At 39.3% G+C, this 24,472-nt stretch overlaps 1 protein-coding gene across 2 annotated transcripts in view; it reads right to left on the reverse strand.

The window, feature by feature from the left end:
• Nucleotides 1–630: 630 nt before the first annotated feature.
• The window catches only part of STAM2 (signal transducing adaptor molecule 2), a 32,219-nt gene continuing 8,377 nt past the window's right edge, over nucleotides 631–24,472 (reverse strand). Inside the window, exons 3-14 of one of the 2 annotated variants that reach the window (XM_065413464.1) lie at nucleotides 21,106–21,181; nucleotides 20,746–20,841; nucleotides 13,164–13,310; nucleotides 11,505–11,574; nucleotides 10,480–10,600; nucleotides 8,918–9,012; nucleotides 7,490–7,572; nucleotides 5,990–6,077; nucleotides 4,019–4,073; nucleotides 3,072–3,225; nucleotides 1,281–1,450; nucleotides 631–1,045 (exon numbers count right to left, since the gene is read on the reverse strand). In XM_065413464.1, coding sequence (XP_065269536.1) covers nucleotides 829–1,045; nucleotides 1,281–1,450; nucleotides 3,072–3,225; nucleotides 4,019–4,073; nucleotides 5,990–6,077; nucleotides 7,490–7,572; nucleotides 8,918–9,012; nucleotides 10,480–10,600; nucleotides 11,505–11,574; nucleotides 13,164–13,310; nucleotides 20,746–20,841; nucleotides 21,106–21,181 — 1,372 coding nt within the window. In that variant the 3' untranslated portion in view covers nucleotides 631–828. Of the gene's footprint in view, nucleotides 1,046–1,280; nucleotides 1,451–3,071; nucleotides 3,226–4,018; nucleotides 4,074–5,989; nucleotides 6,078–7,489; nucleotides 7,573–8,917; nucleotides 9,013–10,479; nucleotides 10,670–11,504; nucleotides 11,575–13,163; nucleotides 13,311–20,745; nucleotides 20,842–21,105; nucleotides 21,182–24,472 lie in introns of both variants that reach the window. The other variant, XM_065413462.1, reaches the window with a different exon arrangement.

The raw sequence follows: 24,472 nt of genomic DNA on the forward strand, positions 1-24,472 counted from the left end.
AACCTCAGAGCACCTGTTACTCTGCAGCATCCCCTACCCACAAGATGCTGGCAGTGCAACCCCTTCTGGAGAAGGAGCAAGAGAGGCTCCCTAGTAGCAACTCCCTCTCTCCCCCCCACCCCCAATTCCTTGTAAGGGAAACAGAAGACCCCCTTGGAACACCAAATCAAGTCTGGCAACATTGCAAAAAAACCTAGAATTTTCATATTGTTGTATTTACATGGTCCTCATTGCCATAATATCAAGGAATAGTCTCCCTCTCCATTCACACTTGCTTTATCATGCAATTGTTCTATTATGCAATGCATCCCATAAAGCAGAACTGCTTATGGTGCAACTAACAGAACTATAATTTGTCTAAATCATTGGGGTTTGTTGGAAGAAATACTACTGAAGTGAAAAGATTCTCTAAAACAATGGAATGGAAAAGACTACAAAAAGAACAGATAAAGCAACCTAACTAGATTTTAAAGCACCCTCTCAAGTTTCCAGAAAAAAAAGGAAAGGATTCTCTTATTTGAGTTTAGATTTGAGAATGATAATCCATGAGATTGAAAGTTTTAGCTGATGGAGGCTACTTAAGTGGGGATTGAAATCATTTATGATTTTTTTTATATCATTAGCTCAAACTGTCTTTAGAACGATTCTGAACTGTCGAACTTGAAATACATTTAACTCTGAAATAATCGCTTAGCTTTATAATGCAGCAAATTGGATTGTTTATTTTAATCAAGGGAAAGTGTACTTGTATACCAACGACAGGCTATTTAAATCATGAGGATCACCAACATTTACGAATGCTTTTAGGAATATGAGCTTGGTTTATTTTCAAAGGAGAGGCTGTGGATGGTAATTTGTTTGTTGCTGCGGAACTGAATGAGGTGGAAGTGCCACAGGATAGCCTGCTCCTTGCGGCAAATTAGATGAAGAGTTCTGATAAGCTGACATATCCACAGACATTCCCATATGCTGGGTGTAAGTAGCTGACTGAAGGCCAGAGTTCTGGTTCATGTATCCGGAGTTTGCCACAGAATCTGGTCCAGGGCTGCAACAGAAAAAAATCATTTTAAAACAGTGATGGTTATGATTACCAAGTTCGTTTGCGTATCATACTATAAGCCATTTCAAAAGTGATTTGATTTTTCACATTTCTGAAGTAACAAAAATAGAACAAAAATTTTTAGTGACATTTAATATTCATTAAGAATTTACCCACCTCTAGACTTTTAATCTATCTGGGGGAAATCAAATTTTATATTAAAGTCTTGCTGAAGTGTTACCTTAAATATGAAGCTTGAGCAGGCTGAGTTGCTCCTGAAGAATTTATAGTTTGAGGCAGGGACCTCAGTTGGCCCATCTGATCAGGTCCTAGACTGTAGCCTTGGGGAAGAGTGACTTGGTGCATACCCTGAACCATGTAGTTCCCACCATGTGGTTGTACAGAATATGGCTGTAAATGAAACAGAACACACACCATGCATCAACTATCTCAAAGAATGGAACTCTCCTCCCTTCCCCCATCTCCCTAGCATGTGGGTGGATGGGAATTTAACAGAAGATACACAGATACTGTGTACCAGAAACTTTGTTAGAGGAAGATCAGGTGATGTTCATCTGAAGACATTTCTAGCTGCAATAAGGTATGCAGCTCCCTCAAATGATAAACGCACTGCCTACATTCACACTGCCTCATTTTTCTAACTATTCCATCCTTAATTTGCACTGTTGCTATTTCAAATCACACTGTAGGCAAATGTTTTCAGCAGGAGGATGTGGTGGTGACTTTTAACCTGTACCTCCCTTGTATATACACTCTAAGAGACTTTGTAAGTTAGTATACAACAGGAAAAAAGTTAATATAAGGTTCTTATAGCAAGGTTAAGTCAAGAAATGCAGAAATTAACACTAAAGAGGCACAATTCACATTTGACAAAGAAGAAACAGAAGTTGAGAGACTGTTTATCAGGTTATTCATACTGGCAGGGTAAGCCAATGCAGTATACACACAAATCAAATATGAATATGAATATTGTACACATTGGTTTTGGATTTGGAATGAAGTATACATACATACATACATACATACATACATACATGGAAATACATAACTTTGTGCAATACAACTGTGCTTAGCACCATTTTGCTGTTTTTTCCACAGCAGGAAGCAGTATCTCAGAAGAGATCAGCAATATTAAAAACTCCAACTGTCTCATATCCAGAATTTCTTTTCTCTCCCGAAATATAATGAATTTTTCATCATTTTCAAGAGTTCAAGGCATGGCATAATAGTTAAGTGCATCTTCTTTGATGTGGCAGTTGCTATGGTAACTATTCTTTTCACACTGAACAATTAACATTCATTTAAAACCCACCTAAAATATGCAGGCACATTCTACTTTTTCTAAGTGTCTCCTTTAAATACTCCTTGCCTTTTCTCCATTTTTTGCTTTCATAAATGAGCATACGTTAGGCAGATAAGAGTTCGTTCCGAATCCAATATTGGAGTTATTTAACCCACTAATGCACAAAGTGCTTGTTACTTAAAAGGGGGGGGGGGGGGGGGAAACAGATCGTGATAAACCCAAAATGATACATCCAAAGCAGAATTACTATATCTGGAAAAAGTGCACTGTCCTAATGATGCATACCATATTAGAAAGTTCAATCATGTCCCTGAAAATAGATAGAAGAGTAACATTTTCTTTTGGGATTAAGGAAGGACATATGACTCAGTAAATCTATCCATCTGTGAAACACACGAGTGTAAAAAAAATTTTTTTGTTGAGTGACTGTCACTGAGAAAACTGGTTAACTAGGTTGTTAAACTTCAACAGTCAGAATACAACATCCTTCTACTAACTGTACAGCAAAGATTAACAATTGCATTTTAGTGCTAGAAGATACCTATTTTGTTCTAGTACATTTTATTCTACAGGATTTAATGATTATGAGGAAACATCAAATTGTTTAGAAGCTAGCAATAAAGCCTGTTCTCCTTTATGCCTTGTTATCACCCTTTAAAAAGAAGATGCATATTAGGAAAGCCTCTGTTTTCTGAAAAGGGTACTGACCTGCACTGGAACACCAGCTGATGTGGGTGGATAATGTGCTGGAGGATGGACCTTTGAATAGGCTGAATACATAGGCGCTTCATTCATCAGTTTATTACAGAGTTCCAAGGCTTCTAGAACTTTCACATTCAATTCAGATAATTCTGAATGTTTCCTAATTAAAAAACAAACAATTTACTCAAAGCTCCTTCAGAGTTACTTATGCCTCTGGGTATTTTGCAACAGTTAAACTAAGAAGCTCTTTAAGCACAGTCTTAACTAAATAAGAAAAAATATATATATTTTTAAAAAAAGACATTTATTTGTATTTTTAAGACGTCCAGCTCCATTCCCAGTTATCATACTGATGGAACTTGGGAAGGTAGGCAAGAGAAGAGGTTGGGGATCCTTCTTATAGTCAAATTGAAAAAGCAACTCGGTCAGTCTCTCTTTGCTATCTTTGCCTTTTACCCATTTATCATCAAGTCTCCTCAAAGGTCTAGGAGAAATCACTGCATTTGAGTATGTTCCCTTATCGATAACAGTAATCAGCAAATTGAAAATTAGGCTCAGATAATTTTAGATATACTGCTACTGGTGTCAATGAAAAACTGCAACTGTACATTCCTCCCTATTTAGATTGGAAGCTCTTTAGGGCAGGAACTGTATCTTATTATTTACTTGTACAGTACCCAAAACACAACAGGGTCCGGATCTTGTTTGGGGCCTTTAAGGCCCTACTAAAATGAAAATCAAACTAAATATTAAAAAGTTAAAACAAATAAAGAGTGAGCTTGTCAATTTTCTATTCTATAAGATTTTCTATTTTAGGTAGGTGAAAAAGAGCACAGGTATAGTAAAATGTGGTAATCCCATGCCCAATCTAAAACCCTCACAAATAAAGATGAAGCTTATGTAACAGTGTTGTACTCCTTGTTTGAAAACACAAGAAAGAGATTATGGCTCACCTATCAATCTCCTCTAGTTTTTCATCTATCATAGGACCCATCTGTTGACAGATGTCTGTGAATACAAAAGTGTTAATATATTGTACAATTAAAACTTTAAGCCTAGCCCTGGGTAAGAATATATTTTAGCTGAATACAGCCATATTAATAGAAAGAGTATAATATTTGTTTACTACCTAGTCTTTTTTTTTAATTTGCTCTTAATTTTAAATATTGTAATTAAAGACAACCAATAATTTTCCAGTTATTCCAAAAGAGGAGGGGAATCAAGAATTAGTTTGCTATATAAACTAAAACTACTGCTTACAAACAGCATTGAAAGTTCTCCAAATTTCTCAAATAATCCTCTCAAAACTGCTTCATCTACATCTAATGAAAATCAATTACTTTAGAGCTACAGCACACCATAATACCACCAACGAAACTGCATATTGCATGACCTATAGGAATTCATGCCATGACACCAGAGATTTAAAAGTCACTAAATATATTGTCAAGAAAAGGATTACAATGTAAAATACACCTTTCATCTAATTTCTAAGTGTACACTGTCCATTAAGGAAGGGATATTTAATAAGAGAGAAAGTATGCCACTATATAAACCTATGGTATGCCCACACCTTAAATACTGCATTCAGTTTTGGTTGCTCCATCTCAAAAAAAGATATATTAGAATTGGAAAAGGTACAGATACGGCCAATAAAAATGGAACAGCTTTCATATGAGGAGAAATTAAAAAGACGGGGGCAATTCAGAGTAGAAAAAAGACAACAAAAGGGGGATATGATAGAAATCTATAAAATCATGAATAGTGTGGAGAAAGTGAATAAGGAAGTGTTATTTACCCCTTCACAAAACACATGAACCAGGGGTCACCCAATGAAATGAATAGGCAGCAGATTTAAAACAAAAATAAGGAAGTACTTCTTCACACAATGCACAGTCAACTTGTGGAACTCGTTGCCAGGGGGATGCTGTAAAGGCCAAAAGTATAACTGTGTTCAAAAAGAATTAGGTAAGTTCACAGAGGATAGGTCCACTAGGGGCTATTAGCCGAGATGGGCAGGGATACAACCCCAGGCTCTGGGTGTCCCTAAACCTCTGACTGCCAGACGCTGGGATTGGACGACAGGGGATAAATCACTTGATAAATTCCCATTATGTTAATTCCCTCTGAAGCATCTGGTACTGGCCATTGTCAGAAGACAAGATACTGGGCTAGACCGACCATTGGTGTAACCCAGTATGGCCATTCTCATGTTTTTTTCACAGTGATATAGTATTTTAAAACATCTATCCGACTATAGTTCACCCAGTCTGAAGAAAGATTTAGTTGGGTTATATGCTCCCCCACCCTCTTAGCATAATTTCTCTAAGAACAGAAATGGCATCAATTTTTTCTTTCCTAGCACACACAAAAAAGATATTTTGATTAGTTTAGGGAATTTCTTTTTTTAATGTGTGCATGAACAAGTTCATATGAGATACTCCAGGGGAAGCTCTTGACAGGCAGTGAACACATTTTCATATAGCATAACAGGATTTGAAAATAGCAAACACTATTACCAGTTTATTTACCCAGAGTCACTTGTTCCTCCGGGACAAATAGCTCCACCTCAAGCAGAGTTCTGACAGCACTCTGACAGCATGGGTCTTTCAAAGTGATGTTGTCAGTGCCCTAACTTTCAGAGGCTGAGCAAGTCACTTACGCAATATATAACAATAATTCTGTTTAAGTAACAATTGCAGATTTTGGTCCCAACCATATACTAGCCTAACACCCCCCAAGACCCAAGCCCAACATATCTATTGGAGCCTTCTATCAGTACAGACCAAGAGCACTTTTACATTTAAAACCCAGAGACCTATCAAGGAAAATGAGAGAAACAAACAAAAACAAACTATGTTTTTGTTACTGGCTGTAGAATGAGATACTAAAGTTAGCATGATTAGTAATACTCATAAGAATACCTTCTAAGTCTAGAAGATCTGGTGAATCAGGCTTTGCATCCGTAGGATCTATACTCTGAAGTACCTGCAGCGCTCTATCCATTTTATCCTGAATGACAGATAAAAGATTTTTTAAATGTAGTTATTTCTAAAACATAGCACAGAGTTCTCTAGTTTTCGTTTCAAAATGGAAAAATGCCTTTTTTATAAAGAGATCTAAACAAGATTTTTCTCCACTGTCTATTTTCACCAGTCAGCACAGAAAGATGTTGTGATAGCAGAGAAGTCACCCTAGCACACCTCTTTCAGTCAGGTGTGGTGCTGCAGCTTGGCTCTACTTGAGCTTCCCTTCACCTGGGTTATAAGCAAGTCCAGACAGACCTTTTTACCAAAGAACATCCCCTTCCAAGAGTCTCATTTATTAATGACAGTCCGAAGCGTAAGGCAGACCTTACTCAGATGCACCTGGGGACATTCATCATCTTGGGCTCAGTCCAACTACTTTTTCCTTCAGGAGATACTTCTTTCCTGTGCCTGGAAACAGTCTCTTTTTGGAACCCCTCCCAGTTCCTTCTATAGATTACTCCTTTTCAGTCCTTCCTTAATGAGCTTCCCCCTTCTCTCAGCTCATTCCCAATTGGTTGGTGGGGAAGGGGAGCCTTGCCCTGCCCTCTTTGCAAGGCTCCTGGCCTTGGACTCTTAAAGGTACAATGACAGGATTTCCTCCCCAGCACCACTAAATCCTGGGACTGCTTTCTCTCTACCCATATCCCCCTTAGGTCCTTATATCTATTGCTTTCAAACCTTAAAGGGCCTCTACTGCCCTTAAGTGGCAGACTACCCCATCACAGATGTAAGGACTAATATTTTCATAAAACTTGTATAAAACACTTAACACCACATTTTGTATCCATTGAAAGTGTCTGCTTCCAGAACAAGATATTAGAAGGTACTAGTGGACTCAAGAGTGTTTAAGGCTAGACTGGCAACGCTCAAAGAGTATTGGAGAGCCAAGCAGCCACATGTCAACCTTTCACACATCCTCTATACCTGTCAAAAAATGCATGTGTTCTGGAATGCTATATTCAGTGCTCTCCCGAAAGAGTTATTTTAAGAAAAAGGAAATCTGCAATTCCTCCCTCATACACAGACTGGCTGAGTGAGCGCTCTACTACTGCATTAATGGAAAAAGTGACTAACAGAAGCGTGTGGAAAAAATACAAGGAAGTCTAGTCACACATGAAACTATTGCATACCTTTGTAGTTTAGTATATATTAGTTTCCGATACTTGTTGATTACGTTCTCACTTATTTATCTATTTAGTCACTTCAATTATTAATGCCCTACATGACCTTTATAGGTACAGGTGTTCATCCTCCCGCACCCCCCATGGTTTTGTTGTGAACACTGAACTTTATTATTTATATGCTATTTTCACTTTGTGTATGTATTTCTATATATTTTGTTTCATTATATGCAATATAAAAACAATCAAAAAAGTTTCCAAAATGATTGCATACCTCATCTATATAAACAGGTTCAGGTTCTGCTTTCTTAACTTCTTCTGTAGTATCTTCAGTAACAGGGGCTTTATCCACAGTAGCTAAGAGAACATGAATGTCAGTTCCTCTTCTTCATCTTTGTTACTATACTATCCTTAAAATATACCCTCCTATTCTCAAAAAACAAAAATTCAACACTGCATAATTTAATCTGTTTCCTTAGACCCGAGTACAAATACACTCTTTGATGTCAAATCTTTAAAGTCAAAGAACTTAAAAAAAGCAAATGACTCCCAGAAAGTGATGCTCTTAGGTCTTCAAAGCAGGGAGAAAACATTGCATTACAGCAAAACAAATTCCAAGTTGATCAGTTTCTGAATGTGATAGGTTCTACTTGGAATTCAGTCCATTGTTCCTTGGACAAAGATCCAAAACTGTGAATCAGACTCCAGCAAGGGTACGTGTCTATTTGACCTCCACCAGTTTCTAAAACAACCCTATCATTCTCTCACATTTTATATCATGGAATTTTAAGATGCCTGTGTAAATGTTTAGAATTACTTACAGAGACAAGGTGGGTGAGGTAATATCCTTTATTGGACCAACCTCTGTTGGTGAGAGAGACTTGTCTCTCTAATATCTTGGGACCAATATGGCTACAACAACACTGTATACATAGAGTTACTTCTGAAAGTACTGGTGTGAATCAAACTATCAATTTTTACCTTAAACTGAGTTAGGGTATGTCTATACTACCTGCCAGATCGGTGGGCAGCAATCGATCCAACAGGAGTCGATTTAGCGCGTCTAGTCTAGACGCGATAAATCGACCCCCGAGCACTCTCCCATCGACTGCCTGTACGAGAGGCACAGGCAGAGTCCACAGAGGAGTGGCAGCAGTCGACTCACCGCAGTGAAGACACCGGTGAGTAGGTCTAAGTACGTCAACTTCAGTTACGTTATTCACATAGCTGAAGTTGCATAACTTAGATCGATCCTCCCTCCCTCCCCCCCTGCAGTAAAGACCAGGCCTTAGACATGAGCATGAATATAACTCAGTGTTAAACTCATGTCTAATGGCACACAGAGTCCAAGCTATATTCCAGCAACAGCTTAGGTGGTAGGTTACTGGATTCAAATATAATTTGTTCTTCATGAAAGACTAGAGTACATGAAATAACAAAACCAGCTTTCTGTAACAGGAAAGTACAGTGGTTTAACAAAAAGGAGACAAAAACAGGTGAAAATCCTGGTTCCACTGAAGCCAGAGGCAAAATTCCCACTGACTTAAATTGGGTCAGGATTCCATGCCTGGATTCTCTTCCTGGTATATTGCGTGACCCTGGGCAAGTCACTGTACTGAGGGATTAAAGAGAAGCCAAGTTGAATATTTCACTTGCCCACCTTTTTAAAGCATCACGTGGTAGATTTTAATATGTAACTTACCTGTCTCAGGTTCTTCATTTAAGTTAGAGGATACAAAGTTAGATGGGAATAGACCTACTCCTCTCTGATTTTCACCTTTCCACCAATTGGCATCACTGAGGAATTAAAATGTTTAATTAGAAAACTTTAAACATTCATACCATTAAAAGCTAAATTTACAAATAGATTCTAAATAGCTGGAGGTTCTTATTCCATCATTCTATCTTTCAGTTATTAAGGAGGTATTAGAAACCATAAGTGCTATTAACATAACGTTAATCCTCAACCCTCTAACTCAGGCAAAACTTCATCAATATCAGTGATAACACTGCCCAAATAAAGGCTGTGCGCCCACTGGAGCAAATTGCTGAGTACCTTCTGCAAAGTGCACAGGAGTTGAGGGCTCAGAACAACTTGCAGGATCAGGCCTATAGGACCTACAATGTTCTGTGTTATTCTACTGTAGAGTACAATAGTGGAGGAAATTCAAGTCAAAAGATACTGTCAACTTAGGAATTACACTCTGCCTGAAATTCACCCACACACTGCAACTCAAAAATTAACGTTTATTTTCTTCAATTTTGTGCATTTGACAGCACTTTGTCTCAATACAGTCTGTTTCTCTGATTTATATGGGACTTTCACCCAGCAACGGAGGAGAGGAAAAGCATTTTTACAGACAGGAAAACTGTAGTAGTAACACACCAAAGATCAGCAGGATCATTCAGGGGGAGATGTAGTGCTTGAAGCTTCTTTTAACTTGTCACAAATTTTGAGTTGACTGTGTCCCACTAACTTAACCTAAAAATTGTACAAATACTACACAAATTGGGAAAAACAAAGGCAGAGCTACAGTTTCTGCTCTAATGCCTACTAGCAGAAAAAGGAGGAACAGTAAGTCACTGTTTGCTAAATAAGGACAACGCTGGCAGAGAATTAACTTTTATTTTCCAGCTGAAGTCAGGGCAGTGGTGGTGGCAGCAGCAACAATAAAGAGTAAAATTAAAAATTAAAGAAGTCTATGACTGTCCCATTAAGACTATATCCATAATTAGTCTGTAAAGCACTTGGATGATTTAAAAGGACAACATAACTGTTAAATATTGTCAATCATTTTGTACCTGAATAAATATGGACACAGTCAGTAGCCAGGGCTTTCATCATTTCTAGATAGAGCTTGAATTTATTATATGCCATTACTGGATGTACAGAGTGCTTTATGTCAGGGTCAAAAGCAAAAATCCTTGCCTCTAAGTACTTATAGACTAAAGACACAAAGAGTACAGATCTAAACTGAAGACAAATGAAATGTGGATGTTAATAAAGGGCTCTGTTGACTTCAACAGAAGATCCATGCACAGGCAAGCTAAAAGTAATTGAAAGAAAAATGAGAGATGCTTAGATATTATTAATTGGAAAGCTGTCCCAAGTGTAACGGATGGTGTAAAAGAAGGCAATATCAGGAGTCGTAGAAAGAAAAAGAAAACAGTCAGGACACAGAGCTCATAAAGAACCAATTTAAAGGTTCACAGCCAACATCATGTTTCAATAGTAAAATACACCTTCATCTAAACACACTGTACCTGTCATCCAAAACGATGATAATTTCTCCACTTTTAAAGGTGAGCTCATTGTCCTCAACAGCTTCAAAGTCATACAGGGCTCGCACCTTCCTTAAGACCTTCTGATTGTTCTGTTGAATTTCTGCAGATGGGTATAAGGATTTAGTTTCCGTTTGCTGCTGTTTCTGCTCTTGCAGAGATAATTCAATAGCTACAGTTTGGAAAATAAAAAAAGTAAGTCTGTATATTTTATTATTTATGTATGAATAATTTTAGTTTCTGAAACGAGAAAAGTGGAAGACCAATTTCATATAATATATTTTAAAAATGAAGTACACGATATAGATCTGTTTTTCAGATTAAAGGTATTTTGAATTCAAATTCCTTATTCTTAAACTTTTAACCTGTCTAATCTCCAATTGAAGTTTACTTAGCCCTGCAATTTGAAAGTTCAAAAGAAACTAGCCACAAACAAGTTCTGAAATATATTATAAAAGCAAACATGTTAATTACAATAGGAATTTCAAGTTCACTATAAGACAGCTTTCATCTAAGACAGTGATGTTATTGATAGTACCAGAAATCCGTATACAAATTCTTTGCTGTGTCATGTGAGTAAGGATATCTGCACAACATGAGAGCATAAAGAATAAAAACATTTTAAAGCCTCCATCTTTCAGAGTGGACAGATGGGGAGGGGAGGAAGAGAAGGGATGGGGCAGAAGGGAAGAGGAGATCAAGAGCTCTATAAAGAGGAGGAACAGCTGCAGTACAAGCAGTCCCTCCAAGGCCCATGCCAGTGGACTGCATATGGGTAATACCTCTTATCCACCTCCTCCTCCAAAGCTTTTTTAAAAACAGCATATTATTGTCTCCTGGTCTCCCACACCGTTATCACTTTCCATTCTGCGGAACAGTTTTCTCTGGGTACAGTTTTCTTTTTTAGTGGAAAATGTATGCATGTTAACAAAATGTGTTTCAGAGCACAAGTATAGAACACTTATAAGTGTTACATTTCTAACCAAAGGCTGTGACTAATAATTTACCTTTAGCTATATCTTCATCTTCTTTGTTTTTGCTTGATGATGCACCATTCTTGGCAGCACTTGTGAGAGTCTGCAAATGAATTGGCAACAAGAATACAGCTATGTTTCAAGCAAAAAAGAAAGTTCTACAGTTCCTTTAAAAAAAAAAAAGAAATGTATATGTAACAGTATTACATACTTACCTCGCCATCATTTCACGCCATCGAGTGGAGATTCCCCATCCCCCCCTTTTTTAATTTACTCCCCACAGCTTCAGTTTTTGTTTGTTGTAGACACAAGGAAACCATTTATTACTATTATTTCCACCCCTCTCTGCAGGACAGTATGCCCTCGGCCTCTCATACTCCCCACTGTTGCAATGCAATTCCCTCTAAGCACAGCAACAGCAGAGGAAGTCAACTAAACAGCATCTAGGTTAGGACTTACAGAAAGGAGAAAGACCTTTTTGTTGTGAGGACGAAGAGCCACCCTCCACCCCTACGAGCGTGGGGTGTGAGGGAGAAAGGAAGTAAAACTGGTCATCTGTTACATTAAAGAGATTAACAGGAAAAAAGCAAGGAGCATATACAACAGCGTGGGATTTTCCTTGAAGCTTTCATAAACCCTAGCAGAGAAGGGGCCTTGAGGCCCAGCAACAGTACACTCAGTGTAAGGCCCTAGCAATGATACTGTTTCTCATGAGTCCTAACAAACATTTTTTGCAAGAACAAATGTTACTGAACAATGAATCCTTCAATCTCACTTGTTTGTAGGGCAATGCATGAGGTAATGTAACTGAAAACATTCAGCCTGTCAAGACCCAAACATAAAATTTTATCCTCAAGAGAGACAATGAAGTGTAACTCGTTATCAGTAGTTCAGCAGTGCAAGCCTGGTCGAAGAACTCTCCATCCATGAATTCAAATCTTTGCCGTATCTGTCATTTACAGCATATGCTTTTACCTCCAATTCCAGACTCTTAGTTTTGTTTTGACAAGTCCCAGCTGGCTAGCAGACAAAAAGCATCTCTCTCAATGTTAAGTAGGGCAAGATTCAAAGTTCATGAAATTATTTTATGCAGCACACAATACTTTGTCTTTTTGTTTAGGATTATTCTAGCCAAATTCTGGAATGTACCATACACCTACTATCCAGAGAACTAGCCATACTAGCTATAAGAGATACCAGGATAGAGGGGTAGCCCCATCACGCAGAGGAAGGGCAATTCCTGAAATGAATGGATGGTTGTGTGGTTAAGAAACAGGACAGGGACTTAGGAGATCTGTTTCCAGCTCTGCAACAGATTAAACGCATCTGGTAGATCACTTGACCTCTCCGTGCCTCAGCTCCCCATCTGGACAACAGGGATAACAATACTCATCTCATGGGGCATCGTGAGGATAAATAAGTTAACGTGTGAGGTGTTCAAATAGTCACCTTTGGTGCTACAGAAACACCTAGAAAGTGCACTGTAGGGAGGACTCACAACAGGCAAGGCATTTAAATTCAAGCTACTGGACACCTCAGAAAAGTTTTGACTTAGTCTGGGATGGTCAGGCATCAGTCTCCACAGTGGCAGCATGCAGCACAACTTAGTCATCCGCTCATACATTCTGAAGGCAGGAAAGAAGTAAAAGAGCAAAATGAACAGATGTGTGCCAGAATTATATCTGTCATTACCTGAGATCCAGCTGTAGGAAAAGTTACTCCCTCTTCTTTAAGAGATTTAATAGTTGCAGATATTAAGCTAAATTGAGGGTCCTTTTGAAATTCTTCTGACCACTCCATCATTAAAGCTTTTAGCTTTTCACATACTTTAGGATGAGCCTATAAGACAAAGTTAAATAATAACTGTAGAGAGGGATGTTTATAGACATAAAAAGAGCAGAAATCACTGTATGCCAATAATTCAAAACCCTGTAACGTAAAAGGAGATTCAACAACTTTATGTGAGTGTTTATTATGATTGGTATCAGAGGGGTAGCCGTGTTAGTCTGAATCTGTAAAAAGCAACAGAGGGTCCTGTGGCACCTTTAAGACTAACAGAAGTATTGGGAGCATAAGCTTTCGTGGGTAAGAACCTCACTTCTTCAGATGCAATTTTCATTTTAATAGTGTGACAGCCCTGGAGACTGATGTCCTAATTATCCTCAGAACAGGTGCACATGGGCATTTTCCTGCCAGTGTGACTCAGCCTAGAGGTGGAGAGCCCAATTCTCAGATTAGATGGTAGTTCACTATAAAGCCTTCTCAAACTGCAGTCATTCTGAGACACCCACCAAGAGAGCTAATGTATTCATGTGCTCCTTATGGGCACCTGAGTCCCACCAATAGCACCATTACAGTTAGGAAACAGGGTGTGCAGTAGTTTTCCCACAGTGCAACACATTTGTAGGGCTAGAGTGTCGGCACCGGGGGAGAGGGACGGGCGCTAGACACTCTGGGATAGGGTTACTTTGACTCAGGTTTGTGCACTGCAGTGTGGACACCAGAACCCTAGGTTCAAGCACGGGTCAGAAAATCCTTGACCTACGGTTAAAAATGCAGTGTGAGGCTCAAGCCCAAGGTTCCCAACACAGGTTCGCTGACTCAAGTTCCACTACCCTAGGCTTATATTGTTGTGTAGACATACCCTAATGGGCTCTTTAATTGCGGTGCAGAAATTCGGGCTCTAAGACCCTGTGAAGTGAGAGGGTCCCAGAGCTCAGGCAGCCCGAGCCCAACTATCTACACTTAAATTCACTTAAACAGACCCTTAGCCCCAGTCAGCTGGCATAGACCAGCCGCGGGTGTAATTGCCATGTAGACATACCCTCAAAGACCTCAGATTAGTTAGTGGAATTTGCTTTAATCTTGAAAAAATTATTCACTTTATTTAACAGTGTTCCAATGGCTCTGTTCTTAAAGGATCTTCATATGATAAGGGGACCAGTTCTAAAGCCCTTCAGCCCCTCTCACAAGACATCCAAGATCCTCAGATGCTGTAAGTCAGCATAGTTCCATTAACCTTAATGAAGCTATGCCAATTTACACCAGCCAAGAACCTGGACCTGAGTTTGCAAGCCACATGCAAAAAGCAAGTCATCACCAGATAGTATTTCTCTCCTATAACACTACTAAAGAGAATGCTCCAGAATACACTATAAATATAGCTTAATAACAATGTTATCACAAGATTAACAGAAACTTAGTCTTAATCCTCAAACATTTAGCTGCTATAATGAAGTCACTTGTTACTCCAGAGAAACCTCTTTAAGATGTTCAATAATCAGCACGAGGATATTTCCAGTGAAAAGCAGCCCTGGGATAGTTTTCTTAAGGAAGAAAGGAAGACGACTACCATTTGCCAGGAAAAGGTGCAAGTCTTCTGATACTCTTTTTCATTCTTACGACCTTTTCTTATGAAGGGATGAAGAGACAGTGGGGGAGAATGGGGACTTTCTCAATCACCTGGTGATCAACATCCCCAGGTAGACCCAGTTCTTCAACAGAATTAGAGGGATCATTTCTCAACTACAAGTGCTGTCTTAACAGACTATGAAGGACAGATCATCTCGGCAACAAGGGGATGGGTTGGGGAAGAGGACAATGCAGACTTCAATACTTATTACTCCTTTTGTTCCTTCCTAAAGTGTAAACCATAGGAAATTTTGTCAGAAGGAAGAAACAGCAGAGGTCATTCTAATATGATATGGAAGACCAGTTTGCACTAAACATCCAGATGATGGATAATGATGGAATCTGATAGAGTAACTTCAAACCACCATCTCTCCAAAGCATCCTGAGGAGCAAGAAATGAAAATGAAATCCAAAAATAAATGAAAAAGATCAAAGAGTTGGTGGTCATGGGCTGAAGACCTCCCATTCCATAATTCACCATAAAACTTTTCTCTTTTATGCCTCATAACCAATACCTCTTCCTGAATAAGGGCAGCAAACATAGGAATTGCCAAACTGGATCCATCTAATCCAGTATTCTGTCTCCAGCAGTGCCCAGTACAACATGTTTCAGATTAACTGGGGGGGGGGGGGGGGGGAGGAGGGAGGCGCGGAGGAAGGAAAGGGGGTGAGCAGATGTGAGATAATCTGCCCTCCTGCTCCTCTAATCCCCAACTGAGATCGGCTTAAATTCTGAAGCATAAAGTTTAACATCCCTTTCAACAAATTGTTAGCACTAAATACTCTGGATATTCTTGTTACCCATATAAATTTTCAAACTCTTTTTCGGTTTTGCTAAATTTTTGGCCTCACTGCAATAACCTGTGGCATAGTTTCAGTCTAATCATACTTTGTGTCAAAGTAATTTCAATGACTGTCCCTTTGTTCTCATGTTGTGAGACAGCATGAACAGAATTCCCAACCTCCCTTCTCTACGCCATTCATCATTTTATATACCTATGTCCTTATTTGTCTCCTTTCTAAAAAGAACAATCCCAATCTCTTTTCATAGTAGAGTTTCCCCATGTTTCTAGTCATTTTCAATGATGTTCTCTCAGCCCTCTCCTCCAAATTATGAACTATCAAAGACTTCTACCAAATTAATGAGACACTATTTCCCGTTGCAGGAACCATGCTGATTAGGTTGTATGATATCATGATCTTCCAGGTGTTGTTTTATTCTATTTTTAATGGTCATGTCAACCACTTTACCAGGTACAGATATACGGCACTCTGGTATTTAATATCTCAGATCACCCACAGAGCCTTTTTTAAATAGAGGTAAAACATTTGCTATCCTCCAATCCTCTGTTTCAGTTGCTTTTTTTAAAAATAAGATTGCATACTTTTGTTAGCAGCTCAGTCACTTCATTCTTGGGCTTCTTCAGAACTCATGGAGGTACCATCTGGGCCCTGTTACTTATTGCTTTTTAAATTATCAATTTGTTCCATTATCTCTTCTAATGCCTCAATTTCTGATAATCCCTCAGATTTTAAAAAATACTAAACAGATCTGGGGTTTGGAAACTTTCCAACAGTCTATGTGGTGAAGACTGAGTCATTTAGCTTCTCAGCAAAATCAAGAAATCCTTTCTTAATTACTCCTTTTAACACCTGGTGATCCACTTGACCCACCAATTATTTCACCAGGCTTCGTGATTCTGACATACTAGAATTTCTTGCAGGGTGAATAAAAATCGGATTTTTTAAATTAAAAAACGGTTTTATTTAAATCAGATTTTTTATAAAATGCTTTTTGAGGAAAAAACCTATCTAAAGATAGTTCTAATTAAGAAACATTATAGCTCAAAGATATCTCATCATGAAATAGGGATTATAAATTCTAATTCTATAGTACGAGACAATTATTCATGTAATGTAATGAAAAGTTTTGTAAATGGAGTTCCAATAGTTCATGGATTAGGGACCCAATCTTATGGGGTACAAGGGGCTTCAGTATAGATTATTTAAATTAAACTTTCTATCTACCCAATTGGACTCAGTGCTCAAGCTAGAAGATACCATCAGAGATGCTTAGTTTTGCAGATCTCAAACTGTGGATTTGTGTCTCCAGAGATAACATGCTTGTTAACAGCAAAAATGTTTTTAAATAAATAAATATATAACGGTGAGAAATAACAGACCTCAACCCTATTGTCCCTCTGCAAATTTTTGTACACAGAGTCAATCCCTTATCTCTCTCTAAAAGTGCAAAGTTTCAAAAAGTTCAATGAATAGAAGATTGTTGGGGGCAGAATAGATCTGGACAAGGAGAAGAAGTCTGGAGATAAATGTGAGAAGGGAGGGACAGGCAGTAGAAACAAAAGTGAAACTGTTTGACTAGCATATTCCAGAAGTCTTGAGGTCTTTCTGAGTGTAGTCTTCATTGATCTGAGCTCTCTCACTAGAAGGGAAAAACCTATAATAGCAGCAGGCCGTAAAAAGACCCAGTTTGGGAATATTTTAATGAAGTTCCTCTACCGTTGGGTAAGACAGACATGTGTGCAAAATGCAAACAGTGCAACAAAGAAATGCAAGGCCTGGTTGCCCGAATGAAACAACATCATGAGAAGTGTTCCTTCTCAGGAGGAAGCTGCCTTGAAGATGATGAAAGGAACACGTAGGATTCAGGTTGGTGAACTTTTTTATTTCATACTTCTTTCTTAAGGACTGCCTGTCTTCCTTCTGGACTATTCTTGAATTCTCATGTTTGAGCAAAAAATATAGTTGTTACTCTATGGTACTATCATTTTAGATGCAGTTGTGATAAAAAATAAATAGCTGAAATAGGCAGATCTTGCTTTTACAATTTCACCTTTAAAGTAGTACTGAGTGTCAGTGAATGCAATGAGTAATACTAAATGAGCAGTTTGGTAATAATAATTAAATAACTGCATTGACTTATTTTGTTTAGGAGAATCCATCCTCAACATACAGGATTCTGAAGACTATCCACCTTCAAGATTACTATCATTTTTTATAGTTTCAGAGTTATCTGCCAATGATAGTGTTTCAGTCACATCATGTATGTCACATAGCCACAGTATATCACCTGTAGCAAAAAGAAAAAGAAAAAATCTCCATCATCCAGAAACAACCACAGATAAGTTTGTGATCAGAACCAGCAGATTACGAAAAGAGGTAATTGATGAAAAAATTGCCTAGTTTGTTTATGCAACAAACTTTCCTTTCCGTTTGAAAACCCACACTTCATTAACATGGTTCAGTCATTAAGACAGTCCACCCAACAGAGCAGATGTCGCAGGCAAATTGCTGGATAAAGCGTATGAATTGTTAACCTGAGTCTTGATGGGTGGAGCAATGTCCACAATGATCCAGTTTATGTGCTTGTGTGAAAACGGAAGGGAATGTCTTCCTTACAGAAACAACTGATACATCATGAAATACACACTCAGCAGAATACTTACAAGAAGTAGCAGTAAAAGTTATAACAAACTGTGAAAAAATTCAAATGTCTAGTATGCAGCTTGGTCACAGACAATGCTGCAAATGTATCCAAGACGAGAAGAAATTATTTAGAAGAGAGTACCAACCTAATAACATATGGTTGCAGTGCTCATTTGATGCACCTCCTAGCAAAAGACTTCAGTGTTCCAGAAATAAAGGCTAATGATGTTGAAATTGCAAAATACTTCTGTAACAACCACTTTGCAGCAGCTGCTCTGAAAAAAGTGGGAGGAACCAAGCTAACTCTCCCACAAGACGTGCGATGGAACTCAGTAGTAGACTGTTTTGAGCACTATATCAAGAACTGGCCTAATGTGATGACAGTTTGTGAACAAAATCGTGAAAATATAGATGGCACGGTCACAGCCAAAGTTCTCAGCATTGGGCTTAAGAGAAATGTTGAACACATGCTGAGTACCCTGAAGCCTATTTCTGTAGCCTTGAACAAAATGCAGGGAAATAGCTTTATTGCTGACACTGTTGCAATTTGGAAGGAACTGAGTGAGATCTTAAAAAGAGAAATATGCAATGAAAAGTTAAATTACAAGCATTAAAAAAACGAATGGGACAAACACCATCTCCAGCTCATTTTCTTGCATATATTCTCAATACTCAGTACCAGGGTCAAACCTTAATGGCTGACGAAGAGGAGTTGGCTATGACATGGACATCCAGCAATCATCCCTCCATAATGCCAACTATAATAAACTTCAGAGCTAAGGGTGAACCATTCAAGAAATATATGTTTGCTGATGTTTTAAAGAAAGTCACACCAGTGAACTGGTGGAAGTCACTTAAGCACTTGGATTCAGAGACTGTTGAAGTGATAATCTCACTTTTAACAGCAGTAGCGTCTTCTGATGGTGTAGAAAGAATATTTTCTTCCTTTGGAAGAATTCATTCCAAATTGAGAAATCGATTGGGACCTGAAAAAGCAGGAAAGCTTGTTTTCCTTTTCCAGATTATGAACAGGAAAATGAAGGTAAAGACAACTGAGTTAGCTGCAGAAGCCAATATTTTAAGATTGGCTGACATACTCAATTTAATATTTTTTTTAAATGTCATTAACTATTTTAGTTAACAATTAACAAAAACAAACCTGATTTTAAAAAACTTGAATGTTTAACTAAATTCAAAAATTCATATGCTTGTTTTATTAAAATATTGTATGTTTGCTGTTGAAGAAAAAAATCCAGAATACATAACGTCGTTGTTTTAGTTAAATAAAACAATTTAAATGTCTGTCTGCTGATGTTCTCCTCCTAATACAGCATGGCAAGAAAATCCTCCAATATTAATGATTAACCTGTTGAATCGGAGATATTGATGAAGTCATTGGGAGGTGAATTATCTGCTTCAATTACCTTTGGTAAATGAAATAACTAAACAATCATTCATTTTCTGATATAGCTCTAAAACTAATCTGAAAAGTTTTCAAAATAAATCACTTTAAAAATGTATAGTATGTACCTTCTAAAAATGAAACCTACATCTATCTTTGAGTTGTGAAGAATATGTATTAAGGTTATAACAACCAACAAGAATGCACTTTTATGTAGAAATCCATGATTAAATCAAATCTTCCTGACTAGTGATTTAAATCATGACTGAAAACAATTTGATTTAAATCAAATCCACCCTGATTTCTTGTTTTTAAATATTTACCTATTTGCTCTTTGAAATCCATTTTTAGCCCTTACAGCTTCTCTCTTACCTACTGCCATCTAGAATTTGAGCTTGTGCTGAATGGCATTACGGGAGTTATATTCTTCAAAATATGGAAAACTGTTGGACTTGAATAGTCTCTTGAACCTTGCCATATTGGCTTACATCTTCCTTTCCTGTTTCTTTTTTGTTAGCATTGTGTGTGCCTTTTGAGATGGAGAAAATCTAATGAAGGCTTTCTACTTCTCAAAGTAAGCTTAAACATTTACTATTGTTGACCTAAACATTTTTAGGTTAGTGTTTTTCCTTATGAATTTATTCCCACTCAAGCAAAAGATAGTTTCTTCAAGTAGGGGAGACCTCAACATTACCAAGTTTAGCAAGATTCCATAAATTTTTGTTAAGATTCCCATAGTAACTAGCTGCAAATGATTTAAGTCATAACCTCTGATATCGGCAAGAGTCCCTTCCTTAGCATTTCCCCCCCACAAATGAAAGCATTCACAGATTTCAGTGATAAGTAAGAGGTCAGTCGGTTGAATTTTCAAATGCATCAGAATTGGAAAATGTTATTTATAGCATATAAACTAGGCTTTATCACAAACGTACTGAGAGCGCAAAGCAAAACCATATCAAGAATTTCATCCATTCTTATTATATTAAGTATATTTAGTAAGTTATAACACATTACCTTATTTATTGTACCACGTACTTCACTTGCAAAATCACGGGAACATATTTCTAAGTGAAAAATCTTTCCACAGTTTGACACACAGGCTCCTAGCAGCTGACAACAGAAATAAAATTGCAAAAAAGTTGAAGACAGCAATGGCAGTGATTTGTCCAAAACACGAGTGTTTGTTGTTTAAAAAAAAAAAAAAAAAGTGAGTAATAAGGGCTAAATTCCACCTTTAAATAAGCATGCCAACTCCCAACAACTTGATCTAGAATTAAATACGTGTATTCATGGACAGAGTTTGGCCATAATGGTTGCTTGAGTACATAAAGATATAGACGTTAAGTTCCGCAAAATAATGTATAGTCTACTTACCGTTAGTGCTTGCAAAGCAACATGTGGAACCTTATGATTTACTCTTTTCATTGTGGCTTTAAGGCAATCTTTTGCTCTAGAAGAGAATTAAGAAAATATCAGTGATATTATAGTATAGTTTAGTCACTGTGAATTGCAAATTAAATTGCAATTCACCATATAGTTAGCATCCAGGGAAGTTAAGTCAGCCAATGAAACGTACGATACAAGTTTTAAAAGCTAGCAATTTAGCCAACCCAAAACTCTGGCTGGAGAGACAACCACTTGAAGGAGATGGACCTGAAGTAGACAACAAGGAAGAAGATCCTCTACACTAAGAAGCAATTGCCATGTTTTAAAAAGTACATTTTGTCTAGATATCAAGGTGGATAAAAACAATGGTTTTTTAAAATTTAAATCTTATTTACATGTTGTTAGCTCTTTATACCTATTTTAGAGTCAACTTGCTGAAGCAACTGTTTTGTACCTTTTTTTTTTTTTAAATTTCTTAAATGTTGGAAAGTTCAGATTTTATAATTTTTTTTTTCAACTAAGAAGTTTCACAGTTAAAATGATCATCTATCCTGAAAAAGTAAGTCCAAACTTCATTAACATTCTTACAGTGAAAACACCACAAATACAAAATTTATAAGCAAGCAGCCCATGATATATTTGCAAACGAACAACTCCTTTGATATACTGAATTTCAACAGAAACATTTCAACTTTCTGAACCTATCAGGCTATATTCCTCAATCAGGATTGCAGATTGAAATCCGTGGGGTGAGAAGCCTCACTTTAATCTATTTTTGAAAAACTGGGCCTGTGGTAGATAGAGACCACAATAACTTTGTTAGTGTATGGAAAGTCTAAACAACTTTTCATTATCAACACTGAAGCAGTTTTGTTTTAAAATGACAAATATTTTATACCACTGAATGAGAAGAGTTAAAATACAACTATAGCCCCAAGGTTGCGTACACTTAGGCACATGCTTGACTTTAAGCATATGTCATCTGTTAAAGAGTAGCAGCCGTGTTAGTCTGTATCCGCAAAAATAACAGGAGTACTTGTGGCACCTTAGAGACTAACAAATTTATTAGAGCATAAGCTTTCGTGGGCTACAACCCACTTCTTCGGATGCATATAGAGTGAACCATATATTGAGGAGATATATATACACACACATACAGAGAGCATGAACAGGTGGGAGTTGTCTTACCAACTCTGAGAGGCCAATTAAGTAAGAGAACAAAAACTTTTGAAGTGATAATCAAGATGGTTCAGTACAGACAGTTTGATAAGAAGCAAGTGTGAAAATACTTACAAGGGGAGATAGATTCAATGTTTGTAATGGCTCAGCCATTCCCAATCCCTATTTAGCCCTGAGTTGATTGTGTCTAGTTTGCATATCAATTCCAGCTCAGCAGTCTCTCGTTGGAGTCTGTTTTTGAAGTTTTTCTGTTTTAAGATAGCCACCCGCAGGTCTGTCAAAGAATGGCCAGACAGGTTAAAGTGTTCTCCCACTGGTTTTTGAGTATTATGATTCCTGATGTCAGATTTGTGTCCATTAATTCTTTTGCGTAGAGACTGTCCGGTTTGGCCAATGTACATGGCAGAGGGGCATTGCTGGCACATGATGGCATATATCACATTGGTAGATAAGTATTTTCACACTTGCTTCTTATCAAACTGTCTGTACTGAACCATCTTGATTATCACTTCAAAAGTTTTTGTTCTCTTACTTAATTGGCCTCTCAGAGTTGGTAAGACAACTCCCACCTGTTCATGCTCTCTGTATGTGTGTGTATATATATCTCCTCAATATATGGTTCACTCTATATGCATCCGAAGAAGTGGGTTGTAGCCCACGAAAGCTTATGCTCTAATAAATTTGTTAGTCTCTAAGGTGCCACAAGTACTCCTGTTATTTCATCTGTTAAAGTTACTTTTAAGAGTAATTCAATAAAGCGCATACCTGTTTTAGTGTTTACTGTATCAGGGCCTTGATGTTCAATATTTTGTTTTGTGCCTATAGCAGTTTTGTAAACTTCAAATAAGATAGGGTTACCATATTTGCACAATCAAAAAAGAGGACACGGGGGGAGGAGCCCCGCTCCAGCCCTGCCCCGCCCCCATCCACTCCCTCCCACTTCCCACCCCCTGACTGCCCTCCTCAGAACCCCCAACCCCCCCCCCCGCTCCTTGTCCCCTGACTGCCCCCTCCTGAGAACCCCCCACCCTAACTGCCCCCCTAGGACCCTACCTGTCCCCTGACTGCCCCGACCCTTATCCACACCCCAACCCCATATTCACACCCCTGCCCCCAGACCGACCCCCGGGACTCCCATGCCCTATCCAACTGCTCCCAGCCCACTGACAGGACCCCCAGAACTCCCGACCCATCCAACCCCCTCTGCTCCCTGCCTGCCTCGACCCCTCTCCACACCCCTGCCCCCGACAGTCCCCCCAGAACCCCCGACCCATCTAACCCCCCCTGCTCCCTGTCCCTGACTGTCCCACCCCTCTCCACACCCCTGCCCCCCTGACAGCCCCCCCCCCCGAACTCCCAACCCATCCAACCCCCCCCTCCCTGTCCCCTGACCAGGGCCGGCTTTAACAAGAGCCCAGGAATTGGGCTGCGCTCCGGCCGGAGTTGCGGGGCTTGGGGCCGAGCCGGAGGTGCTCGGCCGGGGCCGGGCCGGCCACCCTGGGGCCCGAGCTGGGCCGGAGCCGCGAGGGCCGGGGGCCACGCTCTCGGCCAGAACCGGGGCCGCTGGGGCCGGGCCGGCGCGCTCGGCCAGAACCGGAGCCGCTGGGGCCGGGGCCGGGCCGGCGCGCTCGGCCGCATCTGGGGCCGGTGCCCCGGGGCCCGATGCCTCAGGGCCCGAGCCAGGCCGGAGCCGCTGGGGCCGGCCGAGGACGGAGCTGCTTGACCGGGGCCAGACTGGGCCGCTCCGCGCCTCGCCAGAGCCCTCCTCCTCGTGTCCCCCCCGCCCCAGCTTACCTGCTGCTGCCCGCCTGCCCCTGCTTCTTTTCAGACTTCCCGTGAACATCTGATTCGCGGGAAGCAGGGGAGGGGGAGGAGCAGGGAGGGCGGAGCGTTCAGGGGAGAGGAGGGGAGGAAGACAGCTGCGGGGCCGGGGGCGTGCTAAGGCTGCAGGGGATGGGGGGAGCCGAGCAGGGGCTTTGGCTGCCGAGCGGCGCCACTTTTCGATCTATAAATAGCCGACCGGGGGGAAATCCCGGACATTTTTAGATTTTTAGAAATCCTCCCCCCCCCCGACAGCTATTTATAGATTGAAAAGCCGGACATGTCTGGGGAAATCCGGACATATGGTAGCCCTAAAATAAGATATATGTCATCAGTAGTGGCATTAAAAAACCCA

Source organism: Emys orbicularis, chromosome 11, assembly GCF_028017835.1.
Source record: "Emys orbicularis isolate rEmyOrb1 chromosome 11, rEmyOrb1.hap1, whole genome shotgun sequence".
Lineage (NCBI taxonomy): Eukaryota > Metazoa > Chordata > Testudines > Emydidae > Emys > Emys orbicularis.